Source organism: Ascaphus truei, chromosome 14, assembly GCF_040206685.1.
Source record: "Ascaphus truei isolate aAscTru1 chromosome 14, aAscTru1.hap1, whole genome shotgun sequence".
Classification (NCBI taxonomy): Eukaryota; Metazoa; Chordata; class Amphibia; order Anura; family Ascaphidae; genus Ascaphus; species Ascaphus truei.
This window is the reverse complement of record NC_134496.1, coordinates 15,650,633-15,673,518: the sequence shown is the minus strand read 5'-3', so window position 1 is coordinate 15,673,518 and position 22,886 is coordinate 15,650,633. Positions and strand designations below refer to the sequence as shown.

The 22,886-nt window shown below is 50.0% G+C and overlaps 1 protein-coding gene across 1 annotated transcript; it reads left to right on the top strand.

Annotated features, from left to right (window-relative positions):
* The first annotated feature begins 1,274 nt into the window (after nt 1-1,274).
* TSGA10IP (testis specific 10 interacting protein) lies at nt 1,275-22,587 on the top strand. The gene is made up of 7 exons (XM_075571187.1): nt 1,275-1,408; nt 6,780-7,504; nt 7,755-7,950; nt 16,990-17,148; nt 18,150-18,249; nt 19,409-19,503; nt 22,463-22,587. The coding sequence occupies exons 1-7, from the start codon at nt 1,320-1,322 to the stop codon at nt 22,572-22,574; spliced, it is 1,476 nt and encodes a 491-aa protein (XP_075427302.1). The 5' UTR covers nt 1,275-1,319; the 3' UTR covers nt 22,575-22,587.
* Nucleotides 22,588-22,886: the final 299 nt, after the last annotated feature.

Genomic DNA, 22,886 nt, shown 5'->3' with positions numbered 1-22,886 from the left:
TGACACAGACAGAAGGGAGCTAGGAGTCTGTCCCTCCCCCCCCCCCCCCCGCAGGGTGACACAGTGACACAGACAGAAGGGAGCTATGAGTCTGTCCCTCTCCCCACAGGGTGACACAGTGACACAGACAGAAGGGAGCTATGAGTCTATCCCTCCCCCCCCCCCCCCTCTGCAGGGTGACACAGTGACACAGACAGAAGGGAGCTATGAGTCTGTCCCTCCCCCCACAGGGTGACACAGTGACACAGACAGAAGGGAGCTATGAGTCTGTCCCTTCCCCCTTAGGGTGACACAGTGACACAGACAGAAGGGAGCTATGAGTCTGTCCCTCCCCCGCAGGGTGACACAGTGACACAGACAGAAGGGAGCTATGAGCCTGTCCCTCCCCCCGCAGGGTGACAGTGACACAGACAGAAGGGAGCTATGAGTCTGTCCCTCCCCCGCAGGGTGACAGTGACACAGACAGAAGGGAGCTATGAGTCTGTCCCTCCCCCGCAGGGTGACAGTGACACAGACAGAAGGGAGCTATGAGTCTGTCCCTCCCCCCGCAGGGTGACACAGTGACACAGACAGAAGGGAGCTATGAGTCTGTCCCTCCCCCGCAGGGTGACAGTGACACAGACAGAAGGGAGCTATGAGTCTGTCCACAGACGTTCATCATCCCTCTGCCCTCATCTCTTTTCCCGCTCTCTCCCCATCTTTCTTCACTCTCTATTATTATTGTTTATTTGTGAAGTGCCAACATATGCCACTGCGTGGTACAATGGGGGTACAGAGATATGATATCCTCCCTCGCTCTTCCCCACTCTGTGAGGTCACAGTTCCAGAATCTCAGTTAGAACTATTGTGTGGAACCACAACCATAGCATACAGTACACAGTACCCCCTAATAACAAGGCATGTAGGGTTCCTAACCAGCCCATAACTTTCCCCCGATTCTCCAATTAATCAATGGAAAACCAAAAGATGACGGAGAACATACCGAGGGCAGAAGAGGGGGCTCCACATGACTATATTGCTAACCTCCAAAAGGTAACTTTAAGGGTCAGTCCCACGTAGGGGCAAAGTGACCTAATGACGGGGACATGTTTAATGGGTTAAAGGTTCAGTCCCACGTAGGAGCAAAGTGACCTAATGACGGGGACGTGTTTAATGGGTTAAAGGGACAGTCCCACGTAGGAGCAAAGTGACCTAATGACAGTGACGTGTTTACTGGGTTAAAGGGACAGTCCCAAGTAGGAGCAAAGTGACCTAATGACAGTGATGTGTTTAATGGGTTAAAGTCCATTAATTTGTCCATATTATGGATTTTATCCCAGATGGAGGTGCAGGTTAGAAGGGCATCTTCTGTTAATCCCTGTGGACTCAAAATAAACCTCGCCCATCAAAATACAGAACTTCTGTACAGGTAAAAACATGATTAGTAGTGTGTGTGGGGGAGGCTGGCACTGTCGCTGCCCGCTCTGTACCTTTGCTGTGTTTATATGTCATGCTGTAGTAGTGTGTGTGGGGGAGGCTGGCACTGCCACTGCCTGCGCTGTACCTGTGCTGTGTATACATGGCATGGTGTAGTAGTGTGTGTGGGGGAGGCTGGCACTGTCGCTGCCTGCGCTGTACCTGTGCTGTGTATACATGGCATGGTGTAGTAGTGTGTGTGGGAGAGGCTGGCACTGTCGCTGCCTGCGCTGTACCTGTGCTGTGTATACATGGCATGCTGTAGTAGTGTGTGTGGGAGAGGCTGGCACAGCCGCTGCCCGTGCTGTACCTGTGCTGTGTATACATGTCATGGTGTAGTAGTGTGTGAGGGGAGGCTGGCACTGCCGCTGCCTGCGCTGTACCTGTGCTGTGTATACATGGCATGGTGTAGTAGTGTGTGAGGGAGAGGCTGGCACTCCCGCTGCCCGCGCTGTACCTGTGCTGTGTATACATGTCATGGTGTAGTAGTGTGTGTGGGAGAGGCTGGCGCTGCCCGCTCTGTACCTGTGCTGTGTATACATGTCATGGTGTAGTAGTGTGTGTGAGGGGAGGCTGGCGCTGCCCGCTCTGTACCTGTGCTGTGTATACATGGCATGGTGTAGTAGTGTGTGAGGGGGAGGCTGGCATTGCCGCTGCCCGCGCTGTACCTGTGCTGTGTATACATGTCATGGTGTAGTAGTGTGTGTGAGGGGGAGGCTGGCACTGTCGCTGCCTGCGCTGTACCTGTGCTGTGTATACATGTCATGGTGTAGTAGTGTGTGAGGGGGAGGCTGGCACTGCCGCTGCCCGCGCTGTACCTGTGCTGTGTATACATGGCATGGTGTAGTAGTGTGTGTGTGAGGGGGAGGCTGGCACTGCCGCTGCCCGCGCTGTACCTGTGCTGTGTATACATGTCATGGTGTAGTAGTGTGTGAGGGGAGGCTGGCATTGCCGCTGCCCGCGCTGTACCTGTGCTGTGTATACATGGCATGGTGTAGTAGTGTGTGAGGGGGAGGCTGGCATTGCCGCTGCCCGCGCTGTACCTGTGCTGTGTATACAGGTCATGGTGTAGGAGTGTGTGTGAGGGGGAGGCTGGCACTGTCGCTGCCTGCGCTGTACCTGTGCTGTGTATACATGTCATGGTGTAGTAGTGTGTGAGGGAGAGGCTGGCACTCCCGCTGCCAGCGCTGTACCTGTGCTGTGTATACATGTCATGGTGTAGTAGTGTGTGAGGGGGAGGCTGGCACTGCCGCTGCCCGCGCTGTACCTGTGCTGTGTATACATGTCATGGTGTAGTAGTGTGGGAGGGGGAGGCTGGCACTGCCGCTGCCCGCGCTGTACCTGTGCTGTGTATACATGGCATGGTGTAGTAGTGTGTGTGTGAGGGGGAGGCTGGCACTGCCGCTGCCCGCGCTGTACCTGTGCTGTGTATACATGTCATGGTGTAGTAGTGTGTGAGGGGGAGGCTGGCACTGCCGCTGCCCGCGCTGTACCTGTGCTGTGTATACATGGTGTAGTAGTGTGTGAGGGGGAGGCTGGCACTGCCGCTGCCCGCGCTGTACCTGTGCTGTGTATACATGTCATGGTGTAGTAGTGTGGGAGGGGGAGGCTGGCACTGCCGCTGCCCGCGCTGTACCTGTGCTGTGTATACATGGCATGGTGTAGTAGTGTGTGTGTGAGGGGAGGCTGGCACTGCCGCTGCCAGCGCTGTACCTGTGCTGTGTATACATGGTGTAGTAGTGTGTGTGAGGGGGATCTTTTTTATTTTAAATACAAAATACAAATATTTACAAATACACACAATACTTACAATACATTTATCTTACAGAGATTCCCTTTTCAAAGATATCTAAACGCCTCTCTCCAACCTCTCAGATTCCCCCTGCTATATACACTTTACTGATAGATAAATAAATCAAAGTAATCAGGCAAATTTCCTGCAAAAAGAAAATCTAATTCTTAATGTCCTTTAGACTAGAAAAGACTTGAGTCTGTATCTTTTCCCCTTAAAACTATTCACATTAATTAGTTGCCACTTTCAGCGGAGAGGGGCACTTTGGCACATTTACTGAATCACCACCACCCTTTTTTTTTCTTTTTAGCACCATTTTTCTTTTTGACCATTTTCTTTTTCCCGGGGCTACTCTCAGATGGCAGATTTCTCTTATTTGATGGCCCGGCCATCTCAATGTCCTGAATAGATCCAGACTGCTGCGAGGTCTGACTGTCCGACATATCGGGGTCTGCGTCATCCATCTTTTCACCCCAACTCTTTTCCTCCAATACCTCATAGGTATTATGCAGCGAGATCTCCTCTTGGACAGTTTCTGTAGTTTTCTTTCTAGCTGAGCTGATTTGGGCAGTCCTGTTTTTACTTGTTATTGTTTCCCATTCATTATTACCATCCTTGCGGGATTCGCCACCATCTTTGCAGGGTTCGTCGCCATCTTTGCGTGGTTCGTCGCCATCTTTGCAGGGTTCGTCGCCATCTTTGCAGGGTTCGCTGCCATCTTTGCAGGGTTCGCTGCCATCTTTGCAGGGTTCGTCGCCATCTTTGCAGGGTTCGCTGCCATCTTTGCAGGGTTCGCTGCCATCCTTACAGGGTTCGCCGCCATCCTTGCAGGGTTCGCCGCCATCCTTGCAGGGTTTGCCGCCATCTTTGCAGGGTTTGCCGCCATCTTTGCAGGGTTCGTCACCATCTTTGCTCAGATCGCTCCTGTGTTCTCCGTCTGACCCCCTTTGGGCTGGAAGTGTATATGTCAGACCCAGAGATTTTAAAACCTCTTCTACAGGTGCAAGTTGAAGACTTTCTGATGACTCTGTGGTATTCTCTTTATCACAAGGAGATGCTGTATTCTGTACACGAGACATTTCATTCTGCGTATAATGGTTGTGCTCGGCTTCTGGGCAATCTTTAAAGGAATGACCACATTTATAGCACAGGTTGAAGACAATGTCCTTGTCACACTCAGAGCTGTGATGACCAATAGAACCACATAAAGTGCACCTGATTTTGTCACATGCTGAGCTTAAGTGCCTGGGGGAATCACATTTAAAACATTTTTTAGGCTGTCCCCAATAAAAACATCGCCCGCGATCCCTTCCAATATATGGCGTTTGGGAGGTGACATGCCACATTGTGTGTGTATCTGAGCTTAACTTTAAACTTGTAGCCCCCATTCCAGAAACCTTCAGCATCCATACTTTTCACTGGACCAGACTGAATATCGCACTGTCTTTGCAGCCAAAAACATATATCTTCAACCGCTACAGTCTCAATATCAAAGATAATATTCACTTCCACGGTCACAGGGCGAGATACCTGGATAACTTTAAAGAATTCCCATTCTGGATTATCCTTCACTTCTCTATAACGAAACCAGAATTTTTCTAGCCCTTCTGGTGTCTTAAAGCTGACTTCGTAGTTCCTGCTATTAGGAGCATGTAACAAAGCATACACCTCACTGGGTTGGAAGCCAAGAGAAACTTTGATCAAGTCTTTTCCTACAACAAATCTGTCCGGTATAGGAGCCATATCCCCCCAATAATGCAGTCTGACAACGTTCCTGCGCTTTCTTGCATCATCAAATGAAATATAAGATGTACCTGGGCGTCTTGTACTCCATGCTGACTGCTGTGGGTGAGCTGGCTCAGCCGCTCCTGTTGGTTTTGCTGCCGTTCCTGCTTCAGCTAAGGACTTTGCTTTTGCCGCTCCTGTTTCTGCTAAGGGCTTTGATGCTGCTGCAGGCTGTATGGATTTCTCTCCCACTTTAGGAATCTCCATTTCTTGCACCTCAAAAGCCTCTACTGCTTCAGCGTTCTCCACTGCTTCAGCCATTTCTATTTCAGACACTTCTTCCTGTGCCTGGGCTGTTTGCTGCTCTGTCTCAGGTGTATTGCCAGCATCATTCAGGCTCTCAGCCTGGGCTGTTTGCTGTGTGTCTGACTTGGGTGTGGCTGCTAATTCCTGCACCTGTCTGCAACATTCAGCTGCTTGTAGTGTCTCTGTATCAGGTACAGTTGTATGCAGTTTCTCTATCTCCGGTGCAGCTATATGCAGGGTCACTGCGTCAGGTACAGTTGTTTGCGGGGTTACTGCGTCAGGTACAGTTGTTTGCGGGGTCACTGCGTCAGGTGCAGTTGCTTGCAGGGTCTCTGTCTCAGGTGTAGCTGTATTTGCCTGTGCATTTGTGTGTATGTCCTTGCTAATTTGTGGGATAACAATTTCTGTGACCCCAAGTCTCCTTTTCTCATGCTCTGCCTGCCTTTTACTCTTGGCTTCATTAGACCTTGAGCTGTTTTAGCTGCAGTTCTCTTACCCGTCTGGTTCTGAGCCGGACTTTCAGTATTCTCCATCTCAGATTCTTTCTGCCCAACATATTCATTCATCTCTTTTTCCATATTTTCTGACTCTTTCTTTTGCAAACATTTCTGCACTTTAGCTTCCAGTGAAACTTTCTTATCCGCATTCAGATTAGCTTGAGACCTGGTTCCCACTCCTCTCCCTCCTCCAGGGTCTGCCGCCATCTTGGCTCACAGCTCCTCCCCTTCCTGTGTGTGAGGGGGAGGCTGGCACTGCCGCTGCCCACGCTGTACAGTACCTGTGCTGTGTATACATGTCATGGTGTAGTAGTGTGTGTATGAGGGGGAGGCTGGCACTGCCGCTGCCCACGCTGTACCTGTGCTGTGTATACAAGTCATGGTGTAGTTGTGTGTGTATGAGGGGGAGACTGGCACTGCCGCTGTACCTGTGCTGTGTATACATTTCATGGTGTATTAGTGTGTGTGAGGGAGAGGCTGGCACTCCCGCTGCCCACGCTGTACCTGTGCTGTGTATACATGTCATGGTGTAGTAGTGTGTGTGTGGGGGGGGGGGGGGAGGCTGGCACTGCCGCTGCCCACGCTGTACCTGTGCTGTGTATACATTTCATGGTGTTGTTGTGTGTGTATGAGGGGGAGGCTGGCACTGCCGCTGCCCGTGCTGTACCTGTGCTGTGTATACATGTCATGGTGTAGTAGTGTGTGTGTGGGGGGGGGGGGGGAGGCTGGCACTGCCGCTGCCCACGCTGTACCTGTGCTGTGTATACATTTCATGGTGTTGTTGTGTGTGTATGAGGGGGAGGCTGGCACTGCCGCTGCCCGTGCTGTACCTGTGCTTGGTATACATGTCATGGTGTAGTAGTGTGGGTGTGTGGAAGGCTGGCACTAGAAATATGTCACCAACCCTATTACCTTATATTATACATTCTGTGCGTGAGACGCCCTCTTATCACGTACCTGGTTACCTTTCCCCTGACCCATATCATGCGGTTTCTTCGGCACAGGAGCTGGCATGATGATGTCCCACGGTCTCCAGATGCCATGGCCTCTCACCAGATGGAAGTAGAAGATAATCTGGATCAGGAGGACACAACCTCCAACTACTTCTCGTGGTTCCACAGTGTATTCCCCATGGAACCCATGGACCACGTGCATCAAGACATGTGGCATGGAGGTATCAAGAAGATGGCACAGAAGATGGAGCCCAGGATGATTCCCTTGAATACCTTCCTCTTTAATGAAGAGGTGAGGAAGAGGAGGAGTGCTGGAGAGGACAAAGGGAAACGTTACCTGGGAAAGAATCAAGGCCATGGAGATCCACCAAAGTCCACCATCCAGGACTACTGTGCCGTAATGAAAGACCATGGAGAGGAGATGAGCAAGAGACTAGACCAGTGGAAGATTTGGCTTTCAGGATCTGTGACGCCATGGGGGAGAAGAACATTGAGGTTGGAGAGACCCCACAAGACTCAGTCTGTGCCTCCCTCTCGGAGAGTTTGGGAATCTGAGAACCAGAGACGGAGGAGGAAGGGAAACTCAAGGCCAACGTCTGCCCCAGAAAGAGCTGTGACTTGCAGGGGCCACAGATCGGCCCAATGGTGGGGAGAGGGGAAGCCAAAGAGGCTGGAGGAGGCTGAGCCGAGGTTTAGGCCGACCATTAACAGAAAGATTCCTAACTTTGAGAGACTCCAAAGGAGGTTCCAAGAGAAGCTGGAGAGGCGGATTGGAGGTAGAGAGGTTATAGTTTTGGTCTGGGTGGAAGTGTGGTGTATTGGTAAAGTTGTCAGTCTAGGTGGAAGCGTGGTGTGATGGCTAAGGTGTCAGTCTGGGTAGAGGAGTGGTATAGCGGTTAACTGCCTGACGCTGTACCTGGGCTGTGTATACATGTCATGGTGTAGTAGTGTTTGTGTGTGTGTGGGGGGAGGGGGGGAGGCTGGCACTGCCGCTGCCGGCGCTATAACTCTTCTATCCATGAACAGGGACGGTGACGGTCTGTGAGCCTTTCCACTTACACACCACTAACACAGACCGCCACAGGATGTGTAACACTTGGAGGGAGGCAGAGGAGAAGCAGAGGATGCTGGAAAAGCAGAGAAGGCTAGAGACCAGGGGCTGCTCCAGGCTTCCCGCCCCACCCACTAACAAGGCCTCTCAGATACGCCAGGAAGCCATCAGGTACAACCCTGCTCTGCTACATCATCTATTCTCTGCGCTCCATCGCCTCCCCCTCGCTCTGCGCTCCACCGCCTTCCTCTCGCTCTGCGCTCTGCCATCTTCCCCCACTCTGCACTCCGCTGTCTCTCCCGCGCTCCACTGCCTCCCATCGCTCTGTGCTCCGCTGTCACCCCCCGCTCTGTGCTTTGCTGTCTCCCCCCACTCTGCGCTCTGCTGTCTCCCCCCGCTCTGCTGTCTCCCCCTGCTCTGCGCTCTGCTGTCTCCCCCTGCTCTGCGCTCTGCTGTCTTCCCTCGCACTGTGCTCCGCTGTCTTCCCTCGCTTTGTGCTCCGCTGTCTCCCCCACTCTGCTGTCTTCCCCCGCTCTGTGCTCTGCTGTCTTCCCCCGCACTGTGCTCTGCTGTCTTCCCCCGCACTGTGCTCTGCTGTCTTCTCCCGCTCTGTGCTCTGCTGTCTTCCCCCGCTCTGTGCTCTGCTGTCTCCCCCTGCTCTGCACTCCGCTGTCTCCCCCCGCTCTGCTGTCTCCCCCCGCTCTGTGCTCTGCTGTCTCCCCCCGCTCTGTGCTCTGCTGTCTCCCCCCGCTCTGCACTCCGCTGTCTCCCCCCGCTCCGCTGTCTCCCCCCGCTCTGCACTCTGCTGTCTCCCCCCGCTCTCTGCTCCGCTCTCTCCCCCTACTCTGTGCTCCGCCGTCTTCCCCCCCTCTGCACTCCACTGTCTTCCCCGCCTCTGCACTCCACTGTCTCTCCCGCGCTCCGCTGTGCTCTGCGCTCCGCTTTCTCTCCATCGCTCTGCTCTCCGCTGTCTCTCCCTCGCTCTGCGATTCCTGTACTGATTCCCACACACAGCTCTGTCACTGCACCTCCATCCTGCCCTGCAGCCCACCCTGCTATTCCTGTACTGACCCCACACACACAGCTCTGTCACTGCACCTCCATCCTGCCCTGCAGCCCACTCTAATATTCCTGTACTGACCCCCCCACACACACACAGCTCTGTCACTGCACCTCCATCCTGCCCTGCAGCCCTCTCTGCTATTCCTGTACTAACCCCACACACACAGCTCTGTCACTGCACCTCCATCCTGCCCTGCAGCCCTCTCTGCTATTCCTGTACTAACCCCACACACACAGCTCTGTAACTGCACCTCCATCCTGCCCTGCAGTCCACTCTGCTATTCCTGTACTAACCCCACACACACAGCTCTGTAACTGCACCTCCATCCTGCCCTGCAGTCCACTCTGCTATTCCTGTACTGACCACACACACAGCTCTGTCACTGCACCTCCATCCTGCCCTGCATTCCACTCTGCTATTCCTGTATTGACCCCACACACAGCTCTGTCACTGCACCTCCATCCTGCCCTGCAGCCTACTCTGCTATTCCTGTACTGAACACACACACACACAGCTCTGTCACTGCACCTCTATCCTGCCCTGCAGCCCACTCTGCTATTCCTGTACTGAACACACACACACAGCTGTCACTGCGCCTCCATCCTGCCCTGCAGCCCACTCTGCTATTCCTGTACTGACCCCACACACACAGCTCTGTCACTGCACCTCCATCCTGCCCTGCATTCCACTCTGCTATTCCTGTATTGACCCCACACACAGCTCTGTCACTGCACCTCCATTCTGCCATGCAATTTTATTGTTAAAATACAGGCAACATGTATACAATATAAAAACATACTTTGTGCAAAAATGAAATACCGGTATACATATTTACATGGGGAGAAAAAATATACACAAATTCAATACAATTTTTTCAAATATTAACATTTTTCCCAGTTTTCCCCACTGTTTCTGTTCTTTTCGGCCTTTCTCTCTCTGTTTTTGCCCTCTGATCTGAGTAAACATCATCTGTAGGGTTTCCATCTCAGAAATGTCTTTCTTTTTTTACTGACACTAAAACTCATGATGTCCAAAGGTGATACAATACTGTATGGTGGCATTGATCACTCTCAGGGTGCTGGCGTTAACGCTCAGATATTTAGAAGCAAATCCAAATACTATCTCTGCACATGTCTGTGTATGCAAATGTTTTATTCCTAGTCTCGGTGCGACTTGCTCTCAAACTGCCTGTGAGAAGCTACCATCCTCTATAAGGTGCTCTACGGTCTCCAGTTGGCCAACACACTTCTCCCTCGGACAGTCCCTGTTCCTGTCCTTCTGGTGTTTTACGTTTGTCCTGACATAGGTCTTCCCATGACTGGTCAACCACAAAACTTCTCTCATTTTCCAAGGGATTCGCTTCTCCCTAAAAATTCCCAGTGCTTCCTGAGCTCTGACTGGTGGACAATGGAAAATCCCAACTGGAGCTAAGAAAGCCTTACCTAGGATCATTTTATATAACACTTTCCTGGGAGTGTCCATTAGCTCTTTCACAGTTAAATTCCAACCTCTTATTTGTTTAATAACTTTCTTCATATAAACTGGAGGATTAGACCTTTTTAGTTATTCTTCTTCTTACCAGGCCCCCTCGTGAATCAGTCTCTTGGAGCCCAAAACCTGGTTTGTAGCATTGGTGGCCACAAGAGAGCGTCTTTGTGTCCAACTACGGAAACTATATTCTGGTATAGAAATTGTAGACTGAAAAACAAGTCGGCATTCACCATGCTTTTACCCCCTTGTTCAACTCCTAAGTAAACCATGTTTCTTTTAATTGGATTAAGGCGATTACCCCAAAATAACTGAAAGAAGATATTGCTAACCTGTAACATTATTCTATCCGTTTTTGGGAAAAGTACACCGACGCACTCAAAAAGTGGTAATAAAAAGGACTTTAAGACTCATACTCTATTTTCAAAGCTCATGTTTCACCTCTTCCACCTCTGGACTTTCCATGTACAGACGTCCAGCTTCGGCTGCCAGTTTTGCTCACTCGTGTTCTCTTTCCAAAAAATGATGCCCAAAATCTTAATGTCATTTTGTGGTTCAGAAAATCCACCAGCTAACTGGAAATCAGGGTCAGGAGACCCCACCCAACAGAAAACACCTTTCTCATGGTTTACCATTGAATTTGACACCGCTCTGTATTTGTCAATTAAAGTTCTCACTTCTTTCACTTCCTCAGAGCTGGTTACAAATATTTTAACATCGTCTGCATAAGCAAGACATTTTATTTTTTCTTGAGACGGGTCTGGTAACAAAAAGCTGTTAATGTTTATATTCCCCTCCAAAAGTCTTAGAAAAGGATCTGTTGCTAAAACAAATAGTTGGGGACTTAAAAGGACTCCTTGTCTGACGCCAGATTTTATATTAAACCGCTCTCCTTACCACCCATTGACTATTGGGATTCCTGATGCTCCATTCTACAAAGTCTTAAGCCACATTATAAACTTATTTGGAATCCCACAGCTTTTTAGGACAGAAAATAGAAAAGTATGATTAACTCTATCAAAGGCTTTGCTTTGATCTATACTTAGTACACAGCCTATCAAAGAGCCTGTCCTGCTGTACTCAGATTTCTCTTACCAATAACAGGTTATTCAATATCTTTCTCCCTTTCACCGCACAGCCCTGTCACTCACTAATCAGTGTATCTGACACGCAACTTAACCTAATAAACAGAATCTTAGCTAAAATCTTGTAATAACGCTATGGGTCTCCAATTATTTTAAATCATGCATACTACCCTTTTTATATAATAATACTAATAAGGATTCCTGCTGCTGGGAGCTTCCTAGTTCTTGGGAAACTAACATGGAATTGTAAAGCTGAGCTAGGAGCGGCGCTAAAACCTCCTTGAAACATTTATAAAACTCAGCAGTTAGTCCATCTGATCCAGGAGTTTTCGTTAATTGTAAAGATGCTATGGCATCTGCTACCGCAGAGTTACTGATGGGTCTTAGGCTGTCCATGGAAGGACAGTCAGCGCTGAGCCGTGCGGACGCTCCGCGATGATCCCCGTCATCCTCAATGAGGATGTCGTGAGAGGGGGCTCCCGCGAGCGTCCGCAGGCGTGCTGAGGCGCAGGGATTTTCAGCCGACAGCAGAACCTGTTTATGAGCGCGCCGTCGGCTGAAAACCTCCAATCAGAGCGAAGCAACGTCAACGGCGCTGTGACGCTGGCGCTTTGCGGGCTATTGGCCCAGTGACATCAGTGCCCCGCCTCCCCACACCTCCCGATCGCGCACGCTGGCTCGTCTGCTAGTTCATGCAATTGCTCCTGATTGCGCAGACGAGACTCAGCGTGAGCGCGGAGGAGCCCTGACTGCTAAACTATGGACGCAGCCTTATAAGTGTCTCTCTCTCCTCCTTATCAACGGTTGGTAGTCTTAACTGATGTAGAAACTGCCCTATCTCACTCAGTGCAGGGTCCTCTGATGTATAAGTCACCGTAGAATCTTGAGACTAGATCTAATATCTCCCTATATGTCTGCATCACTACGCCCTCCTCATTTAACAGACCTGGAATTATTTTCCTCTCTCTCCTCTCCTTACAGGACTCGTAGGGGTCTGGAGAAAAGGAAGTCTGGTTAGTCCTAATATTGCTCGCCTCTTGCAGTTTAGTATAACTGTTACACTGGGCCCCTGGCATTTCCTCTTCATTTCTGCCATCTCCTGTCCCAAACCGTCTCTCCCCAGTTGTAGTTCTGAATTCAGTCTTGTAAGTTTATTTCTCAGCTGAATATACTTCTGCTGTGCATTTGATAAACTAACCCTACAGTAGCTTCTTTTCTGAAGAACATTTTTGTATCTAATTTGACATTTTCCAACCATTCTGCATACTGTAGCTTGAAAACAAACATGACGTAGAAATCCTATTTATCAGAAAGGTTTCAAATCGCCGCTTCACGGATTCCTGCTCTAACAGATTAGAGTTTCATTTCCAAACTCCTCTACCTATACGTATGGTTTATTTAGGGTTAATAGTGGCCAGTATATGCTATTGGCTTTAAACCAATTGTACCAATTTCAACAGCACTGGTCGCATAAATTCTATCTATACGACTGCTGTATTCCCCCCTACTATAGGTATGCCCAGGCATGTCTGGAAACACAGCCTTATATCCACGCTTAAGGTTTGCATCTCTACACATTTGATTTAAAAAAAACTGCACCATATGATAACTTTTCATCTTTCCCTGACAGATCCTGATTGCATGTGACACAATTGAGATCTCCAGCTAATAGCACTGTTTTACGTGTAAATAAATATGGCTTTATTTCCTTAAATAAGAATTTCCTCATACTCTTTTTTTGGGGTCCCTAAACATTAATCAACCTATATTGTGCTTTGTCAATAACGATGTCAATTAATAAACACCAACCTGGTGAAATTTTAACTCATGTGGTGCACTGAAAAAGTGCAATCGTAAATAAAAACCCAAATCCATCGTAAGAACCAGGCCCAATAGACCAAAAGGAAGCCCCCTCTCTCCTATCTCCAATCTTAGAATTAAGGCTGCATGGGGTCACAGTGTGACCGGAACAGGCTGCATGGGGTCACAGTGTGACCGGAACAGGCTGCATGGGGTCACAGTGTGACCGGAACAGGCTGCATGGGGTCACAGTGTCACAGGAACAGGCTGCGTGGGGTCACAGTGTGACCGGAACAGGCTGCATGGGGTCACAGTGTGACCGGAACAGGCTGCATGGGGTCACAGTGTGACCGGAACAGGCTGCATGGGGTCACAGTGTGACCGGAACAGGCTGCATGGGGTCACAGTGTGACCGGAACAGGCTGCATGGGGTCACAGTGCGACCGGAACAGGCTGCATGGGGTCACAGTGCGACCGGAACAGGCTGCATGGGGTCACAGTGCGACCGGAACAGGCTGCATGGGGTCACAGTGCGACCGGAACAGGCTGCATGGGGTCACAGTGCGACCGGAACAGGCTGCATGTAGGGTTGCCAGGTGGCTTGTCCAAAAATACTGGACACAATGGTGAATCGTTGGTGAGGAAGAATGTTATTTATAAATGACCTGACTGTTACGTCATTTTTTCCAAATTTCACTCTAAGTATTCACCAATTTGCACCAATTTATATTCTGTTTCGTAAAAAATCTGGGGAGGGGTCTTGGGAGGGAGCGCCCTTCCGAGGATTGTTTTAGGAAATAGAATATGAAATGGTGCAAATTGGTGCACGCTTGGAGTGAAATTTAGAACAAATTACGTAATGGTCAGATCTTTTATAAATAACTGACCTGCAGTCATACAGGCCCATGGCGAGCAATACTGCACCCCTCCTCATCCTCTCTTTCTCCCCTTATCCTCTCACCCCCCTCCCCTCTTCCTCTCTCATCCCCCCTCCCTTCATCCTCATGCCCAGGCCCCTAGCAGCAGCAGCCCTGCTCTATCCCTGCTCGGAGACATAATACCGGACACATACATATCCCCCTCCCCGCACACATACATGCCCGGAGACATAATACCGAACACATGCATGTCGTCGTCCCTGCACACATACATATTAATTTATTTATAAATTATTTATTTTATTTATTTATAAAATATTTTACCAGGATGTAATACATTGAGAGTTACCTCTCGTTTTCAAGTATGTCCTGGGCACAGAGTTAAGACAAATAATACATTATATACAAGACATTGCATGCACAGTTAGAGATAATATATATTATGGGCGTATGAAACAGTTACAGACCAGATTAAATGTGAGACAGCCTTTGATTTGAAAGAATTTAAACTGGTGGTGGATGTGAGAGTCTCTGGTAGGTTGTTCCAGTTTTGGGGTGCACGGTAAGAAGAGGAACGGCCGGATACTTTGTTGAGCCTTGGGACCATGAACAGTCTTTTGGAGTCTGATCTCAGGTGATAAGTGCTGCATGTGGTAGGGGTGAGGAGTTTGTTAAGATAGCTGGGTAGCTTGCCCATAAAGAATTTAAAGGCAAGACAGGAAAGGTGAACTTTGCGCCTAGACTCGAGTGATGACCAATCTAGTTCTTTGAGCATTTCGCAGTGATGTGTGTTGTAGTTGCATTGGAGAACAAAACGACAAATTGAATTGTAGGGGGTGTCAAGTTTGCTAAGGTGGGTTTGAGGTGCCGAGCCATATACTATGTCTCCATAGTCAATAATTGGCATTAGCATCTGCTGTGCGATACGCTTTCTGACCAGGAGACTTAGGGAGGCTTTGTTCCTGTAAAGTACCCCTAGATTGGCATAGGTCTTGGTTGTCAGGGTATCAATGTGCATCCCGAATGTTAAGTGGGAGTCAAACCATAGGCCCAGGTATTTAAAACTAGTGACAGGGGTTAGGGTGGTGTTAGTGTTGGTTCTAATCAGGAGCTCAGCCGCTGGAAGTTTTAAAAATTTAGTCTTGGTCCCAAATACCATTGTAACAGTCTTGTCAGTGTTTAAAAACAGTTTGTTTTGGGAAATCCAGTTTTCGAGTATCAAAAAGTCAGACTGAAGTATGTGTTGAAGGTCAGAGAGGCTATGGCTGTGTGCATATAGGATTGTGTCATCTGCATACATGTGTATTGAGGCTTCCTTACAAGCTGTGGGAAGATCATTAATGAACACTGAGAAGAGTAGGGGCCCCAGAATAGAGCCTTGCGGGACACCACAGGTGATATCCAGGGGGTTGGAGTTAGAGCCTGAGATGGACACATGTTGGGATCTACCTGATAGGTAGGACTGAAACCAGTTTAAAGCATGCTTCCCTATTCCAGAGCTCTGGAGTTTGTTTAGCAGGATAGCACGATCAACTTTATCAAAAGCCTTTGCCAAATCTAGGAATATTGCACCAGTGAGTTGTCCCCGTTCCATTCCACACTGGATTTCATTGCAAACTTTTAGCAGGGTAGTAACCGTGGAGTGTTTGGGGTGAAAGCCAGATTGGAATTGGCTAGGGAAATTTGTCTTGGTATAGTAATCGCTTAATTTGGAGTGGACACATTTTTCCATGACTTTGGATAGAATTGGGAGAAGTGAGATTGGCCTGTAGTTTGAGACAGTGTTTTTGTCCCCACTTTTGAAGATTGGGACAACTCTGGCAGTTTTCCAGGTCTTAGGGATATGGCCTGCAGACAGGATAGAGTTGACTATGGAAGCAATTGGTTTGGCAATGGCTGGGGCACCAAGTCGTAGGAACCTAGATTGTAGTAAGTCAGGTCCGCATTGGCTGCTTAGTTTTAGTTTGAGGAGCGCTTGTGTAATCTCCTCTTCAGATACTGGGCCAAATTGAAAATTGTGGGCAGTGTTGGGAGGGGGTGGGGCTATATGGGTACTCCCAGGATGAGATTCAGGTTTGTGGTTTGGGCTGCGTTTTGGCTAATAAGTTAGCACACCCCACAAAGTAATCATTGAATGCATTTGCAATGTCAGTGGGGTTTGTCAGAGTAATATCCCCCTTAGTGATATTACTTGGTTGTTGATGGTTAGAAGGTTGGAATATATTGTTGATAACCTTCCAGAAGTTAGCTGGGTTTGATGTATTCTGGTGGAGATTGTCAGAGTAATATTGTGCTTTTGCATACCTTGTTTGCCTTGTGCACATGTTCCGCAGGCATCTGTAGTGATTGAGATCCTTGGTAGTGCCAGTTACTTTGTAGCTTTTCCACAAGGCATCCCTGAGCTGGTAGAGTGCAATAAGGTCAGTTGTAACCCATGGAAGGTGGGCCCCCCCGTACCCTTATTCTGCGTAGTGGAGCATGGGTATCGCAGAGTTTTAAGAACTCGGATTGGAAATAGTCGAGCGCAGAATCAGGGTCGGGAATTAAATCGATTCTGTGCCATGGGCAGTTGGTAAGGTCATCCAGAAACTGTTGTGGGTTAAAGTTTTTAAATGTTCTAGTGAGGAGAACTTTAGGGCTTGAGAGGTAATACTGGACACATACATGCCCCTCCCCCCAACCCACCCGCACACATACATGTCTGGTATTATCTCTCATTTTTTACCGGACAGAGTAACCAAATACCAGGCTGTCCGGTTCAATACCGGACACCTGGCAACCCTACTGCATGGGGTCAGTGGGCGGACACATCTCTCTCTCACAGTATCTGTTATTTCCCCCTCTGGCCCCTCACTTTTAATTTCCTTCACGGACTCCCCCCTCCTCCTCCTTTTAGGAGCAAGGTCTTACACAGTGAGAAGTTGTTGAAACAGGAGAAGCAAAGGGAGGTGCAGAGATGTGTGAAGCAGAGGCGGGTGACAAGGCAGGTGCGACAGCGTCTCCCTGCTACATCAAGAGGGGTTAGTGCTATACAGAGGAAGCTGCAGGAATTCAGGTATAGGTGAAAGTGATATACACACAAATTACATTGTATATAAGGTGACCGGGCTGTATATGTAGGTATGTATGTATGTATGTATTTATAAAGCGCTTCACAGCCGTAATACACGTGGTAATCATATAAATAACAAATAATACAAATAACACATAATGGGAATAAGTGCTTCAGACATAAAAGTGACATTTAAGAAAAGGAGTCCCTGTTCCGAAGAGCTTACAATCTAATTGGTAAGTAGGAGGAACGTACAGAGACAGTAGGAGGGCGTTCTGGTAAATGCATCTGCAAGGGGCCACGCTTTATGTATCAGGTGTATATCATTAGCCACGGAGCTACTCATATGCTTCATTAAGCAGGTGTGTCTTAAGGTGGATAGGTGGAAAGAGAGGGTGCTAGTCGGGTATTGAGGGGAAGGGCATTCCATGGGTGCGGGGCAGTCAGTCAGAAAGGTTTAACACGGGAGGGGGCTTTAGATACAAAGGGGGTAGAGAGAAGACATCCTTGAGTAGAACGCAAGAGTCGGGATGGTGCATAGCGAGAAATTAGGGCTGAGATGTAAGGAGGGGCAGAAGAATGTAAAGCTTTAAAAGTGAGGAGGAGAATTGAGTGTGAGATGCGGGATTTGATCGGAAGCCAGGAAAGGGATTTCAGGAAGAGAGATTGTATATAAAGTGACCAGGCTGTATATACAGAGATTATATTGCATATAACTGAACATAAAAGGCTGTACAGTATACACAGACATTAGATTGTATATAATGATGTATATATAGTGCTTTCTCCTGAACGCGCACCGGGTCGCAGCGTCTCCTGAACGCGCACCGGCTCGCTGCGTCTCCTGAACGCGCACCGGCTCGCAGCGTCTCCTAAACGCGCACCGGCTCGCAGCGTCTCCTGAACGCGCACCGGGTCGCAGCGTCTCCTGAACGTGCACCGGCTCGCAGCGTCTGCTGAACGCGCACCAGGTCGGAGTTGACCTCTCGTATCTTCTCCCCAAGGGAAATGGAGAAGGAGCGGATAGCAGAATATCTGGCAGAGCTCCGGGACATTCAGGAAAGGGTTAACAGACGACCCTTCCTCTTTGAATGGCCTGTGAAGGTGAGTGTGAGTGTGCTCTTGGGTTTAATGGTACTAGATTCAAGGAAATCTCATTGTACAGCCGGTGACCCTATATGATCTCTGATTTACCCCCCCCCCACCCCCATATTTTCCCCACTGCTTCCTGTGTGCAGGTGCTGGAACGCACTACTCTTTTACATAAGGCTGCGTCCCCGCTAGTGCTGAGCGTGCTGTGCGTTCGGCGCTTGCCGCTTTTACTTCTTGTACTCGTTATGTAGATGTCCCCGCTCACGCGCTGTGCGCGCGCTCATGCGCAAGTACGCCCGCTCTCCCAAGCTTGGCGCTCGAGGAGACAAAAAAAAGTGACTTTGAAGCGAGCTCAACAAACCCCCAATGCCCCCCCTCCCCCGCTCCCGCTTGTGTAATAGACAGGACACCCGGCGCTCATGCTTAGAGAGTTGGTGACGTCACCGCTTTCAAGCATGAGTGCGGTCAGCGCCAGCGGGGACTCAGCCTAAGAAGAGTATTTTCTCGTGTCCACTGGGCGTGCTCCACCTCACATTAACTATGAGACCTCATGATGTAATGATTTATTCTAGGCAGGAAGTGCACTCATTGGGATACGGTCTCGCTCGTTGGGATACGGTCTCGCTCGTTGGGATACGGTCTCGGGATACGGTCTCGCTCGTTGGGATACGGTCTCGCTCGTTGGGATACGGTCTCGATCGTTGGGATACGGCCTTGATCGCTGGGAACCGGTCTCGCTCGCTGGGATCCGGTCTCGCTCGTTGGGATACGGTCTCGCTCGTTGGGATACGGTCTCGCTCGTTGGGATACAGTCTCGCTCGTTGGGATACGGTCTCGCTCGTTGGGATACGGTCTCGCTCGTTGAGATACGGTCTCGCTCGTTGGGATATGGTCTCGATCGTTGGGATACGGCCTTGATCGCTGGGATCCGGTCTCGCTCACTGGGAACCGGTCTCGCTCGTTGGGATACGGTCTCGCTCGTTGGGATACGGTCTCGCTCGCTTGGATCCGGTCTCGCTCGTTTTGATACGGTCTTGCTCGGTGGAGGGTAGTTTCAATTAGACTTCAGTAGGATGTCACTCCCAATGACTGTCTGCGCTTGATCCAGATGTCGCTGCGGTATTGCTAGCATAGGCATCAGGGTAATGATTGTATCTGTCCCCTCCCTCAGAATAAGAGCGATATCAATGGTAAGAAGTCCATCAGTGTCGTATATCACAGGGACTCTGGTGATGATTATATACAGGAGCAAGACCAGTGTCATGGGTGAGTGAGACAATGTCACAAACACAACATTGAGTCTGTCCCTCCCCCCCAGAGTGACACAGTGACACAGGCAGAAGGGAGCTATGAGCCTCCCCCTCCCCCCGCAGAGTGACACCGTGACACAGACAGAAGGGAGCTATGAGTCTGTCCCTCCCCCCGCAGGGTGACACAGTGACACAGACAGAAGGGAGCTATGAGTCTGTCCCTCCCCCCGCAGGGTGACACAGTGACACAGACAGAAGGGAGCTATGAGTCTGTCCCTCCCCCCGCAGGGTGACACAGACAGAAGGGAGCTATGAGTCTGTCCCTCCCCCCGCAGGGTGACACAGACAGAAGGGAGCTATGAGTCTGTCCCTCCCCCCGCAGGGTGATACAGTGACACAGACAGAAGGGAGCTATGAGTCTGTCCCTCCCCCCCACAGGGTGACACATTGACACAGACAGAAGGGAGCTATGAGTCTGTCCCTCCCCCCGCAGGGTGATACAGTGACACAGACAGAAGGGAGCTATTAGTCTGTCCCTCCCCCCGCAGGGTGACACAGACAGAAGGGAGCTATGAGTCTGTCCCACCCCCCGCAGGGTGACACAGACAGAAGGGAGCGATGAGTCTGTCCCACCCCCCGCAGGGTGACACAGACAGAAGGGAGCTATGGTTTATAATCAGGGGTGATATTCCATCTAATACAGTGAAATTGAGGGGAGCGCAAAGAATAGAAATGTCTGTAATTCAAAAGAATGAAAAGGGGAAGTGATATAAGAAAGTATCAAAATAAGAAATGATACTAAAACCTAACACACGGTATATGTGGCTGCCACGGGGATTCATCAGATGTTTATCTGTACGTCCGGCTCAGACACGAATCCACAATGCCCCAGATAAAAAACGCATTGGAAGTTTATACTCCATTTCGGAGTTCTGAAGATCTCACCGCCGCCGACCCGCACAGGGTCCCTCGTGACCAGCGTCGACTCGAAGCATGACATCACTGCCGGTACATCATCATGATGAAGCTAATCTTGCGAAACGCGTTGAGTGTGGGTCCGAGAATGCTGTGACACTCCTGATGAAGCTTTTACAGCGAAATGCGTTGTGTGGGTCCGAGACTGCGGTTACCCTGTGCTGCTCTGTGTGGACGCCACTACAAGAATTCCCAGTCCCGGAGCGGTGTACCGGCAGTGACGTTACGCTTCGTGTCGACGCTGGCCACGAGGGACGCCGTGTGGGTCGGCGGCGGTGAGATCTTCGGAACTCCAAAATTTAGTATAAACTTCCAATGTGTTTTTTATCTGGGGCATTGTGGATTCGTGTCTGAGCCGGGCGTAGAGATAAACATCTGATGGAAATCCCCGTGGCACCCACATATACCGTGTGGTATCATTTCTTAGTTTGATACTTTCTTTTCGCTTCCACGTTTCATTCTCTTCAGTTACAGACATTTGTATTCTTTGCGCTCCCCACACTTTCACTGTAGAGTTGGTAAAGGATTTGGAAACTATCCTATATTTGGGTTATAGAGCTGCATTTTGTTTGGTTAAATAAATGTATATCACTTTAAATTGTTTAAATTCACTACAGACCTTTTATGGTGTTTATTCGCCATTACGAGCACCTTCCTCATTTCTCTAAGTGAAATTCCAACAACAGGTTCTCTCAGTTTAAACTCTGTGCGTGGCGTAGTGCGTGGCGCAGTGCGTGGCGTAGTGCGTGGCGCAGTGCGTGGCGCAGTGCGTGGCGCAGTGCGTGGCGCAGTGCGTGGGGTAGTGCGTGGCGCAGTGCGTGGCGCAGTGCGTGACGCAGTGCGTGGCGCAGTGCGTGGGGTAGTGCGTGGGGTAGTGCGTGGCGTAGTGCGTGGCGTAGTGCGTGGCGTAGTGCGTGGCGCAGTGCGTGGCGTAGTGCGTGGCGCAGTGCGTGGCGCAGTGCGTGGCGCAGTGCGTGGCGTAGTGCGTGGCGCAGTGCGTGGCGCAGTGCGTGGCGCAGTGCGTGGGATAGTGCGTGGCGCAGTGCGTGGCATAGTGCGTGGCGTAGTGGTGTGAAAAATACTCAGTGCCACGCCAAGTGCAATGTGCTCATTATCAGCGAATAGATACTAACGAGTGCATCACTCAAAGGATTTATTGTCTCTCTTTTTTTTCTATAGATACTCAGCATAATTATACAGCGTGGCATATTTGTTATCAGCTAATAGATAATCAGTATCATTATAGAGTGCAGCATTTTCTATATCAGTGTATCATAAATTCTCACACACTCCTCCCCTCACTCTCTTTCTCTCCCTTCCACTCTCTCTCTCTTTTCCCTATCTCCATTCCCCCCTCCTATCCCCACCTCTCCTTTGCCTCTCCACCCTCTCCTTCCCCTCTGTTTCCCCCTCGCTCTCTCTTCTCCTATCCTTTCCCTGCCTCTCCCCCTCTCTCCGTCTCCCCCCTCTATCCTTCCCATTTGTCTCCCCTCTCCCTCTTCTTCCTCTCATCCTCCTCCTTCTCCAACCTCTACCCGTCCTGCCCTCCTTCCCCTCGACGCCTCCCCCTCTCGCCTCTCCTCTTCTCCTCCCTCTCTCCCTCCTGCTCTCATTCCCCTCCATGTCTCCCAATATCTCCTTCTCTCCCTCTTCTCCCTCTCCTCCTCCTGCTCTCTTTCCCCTCCATGTCTCCCCTCGCCCCCTCCCCTCCTCCTCTCCTCCCCCTGCCTCTCTCCCTCTTGCTCCCCTTCCCCTTCATATCCTCCTCCCTCTCCTCTCTCACCTCGTGCTCTCCCTGAGCGTGCAGCCGCTCTGATCTTCCGCACGGCGCGCCTGCGTCCCACAATCCCTAGCCCGGCGCTGTCCAATGCACAGCAGACAGAGCACATTCTGCATTGGGTTTCTTAGATCCGGTGAGCATTTTAACCAGCGGTTCTGGTGAGATGGTGAGAACCGGCTGAATATCAGCCCGGCCTGTAATGGATTTCTTTCTGTCCTAGATTCCCTCATCGTCAGGTGCGTTGTGCCTGGAATGACGACTCTGAATTATGTTCACCTGATCCGGACCGGCTTCACTTGGACCCCAAGTATTATTACTCACAAAGTCAATGAAGTATTAAATATTGTGCTGTATGAGCTTTCCTCACTAAGGGGTCTGTGCCATCCCTTCTATGCATCACTGTCATTAGGTCACTGTGTCCCTACGTGGGACTGACCCTTTAACCCAGGGGTGCGCAAACTGGGGGGCACGGCGGTAGCAGAGGCCCCACGCGCTTCTCCAAGGCATTTAAATTAAATGCCGGGGGACAGTGTGAGACCTCTACAACTAATAATAGGAGGAGTTATAGGGAGGTGTTATATGGGGTAATAGGAGTTATAGGGAGTGGTTATATGGGGTAATAGGAGGAGTTATAGGGAGAGGTT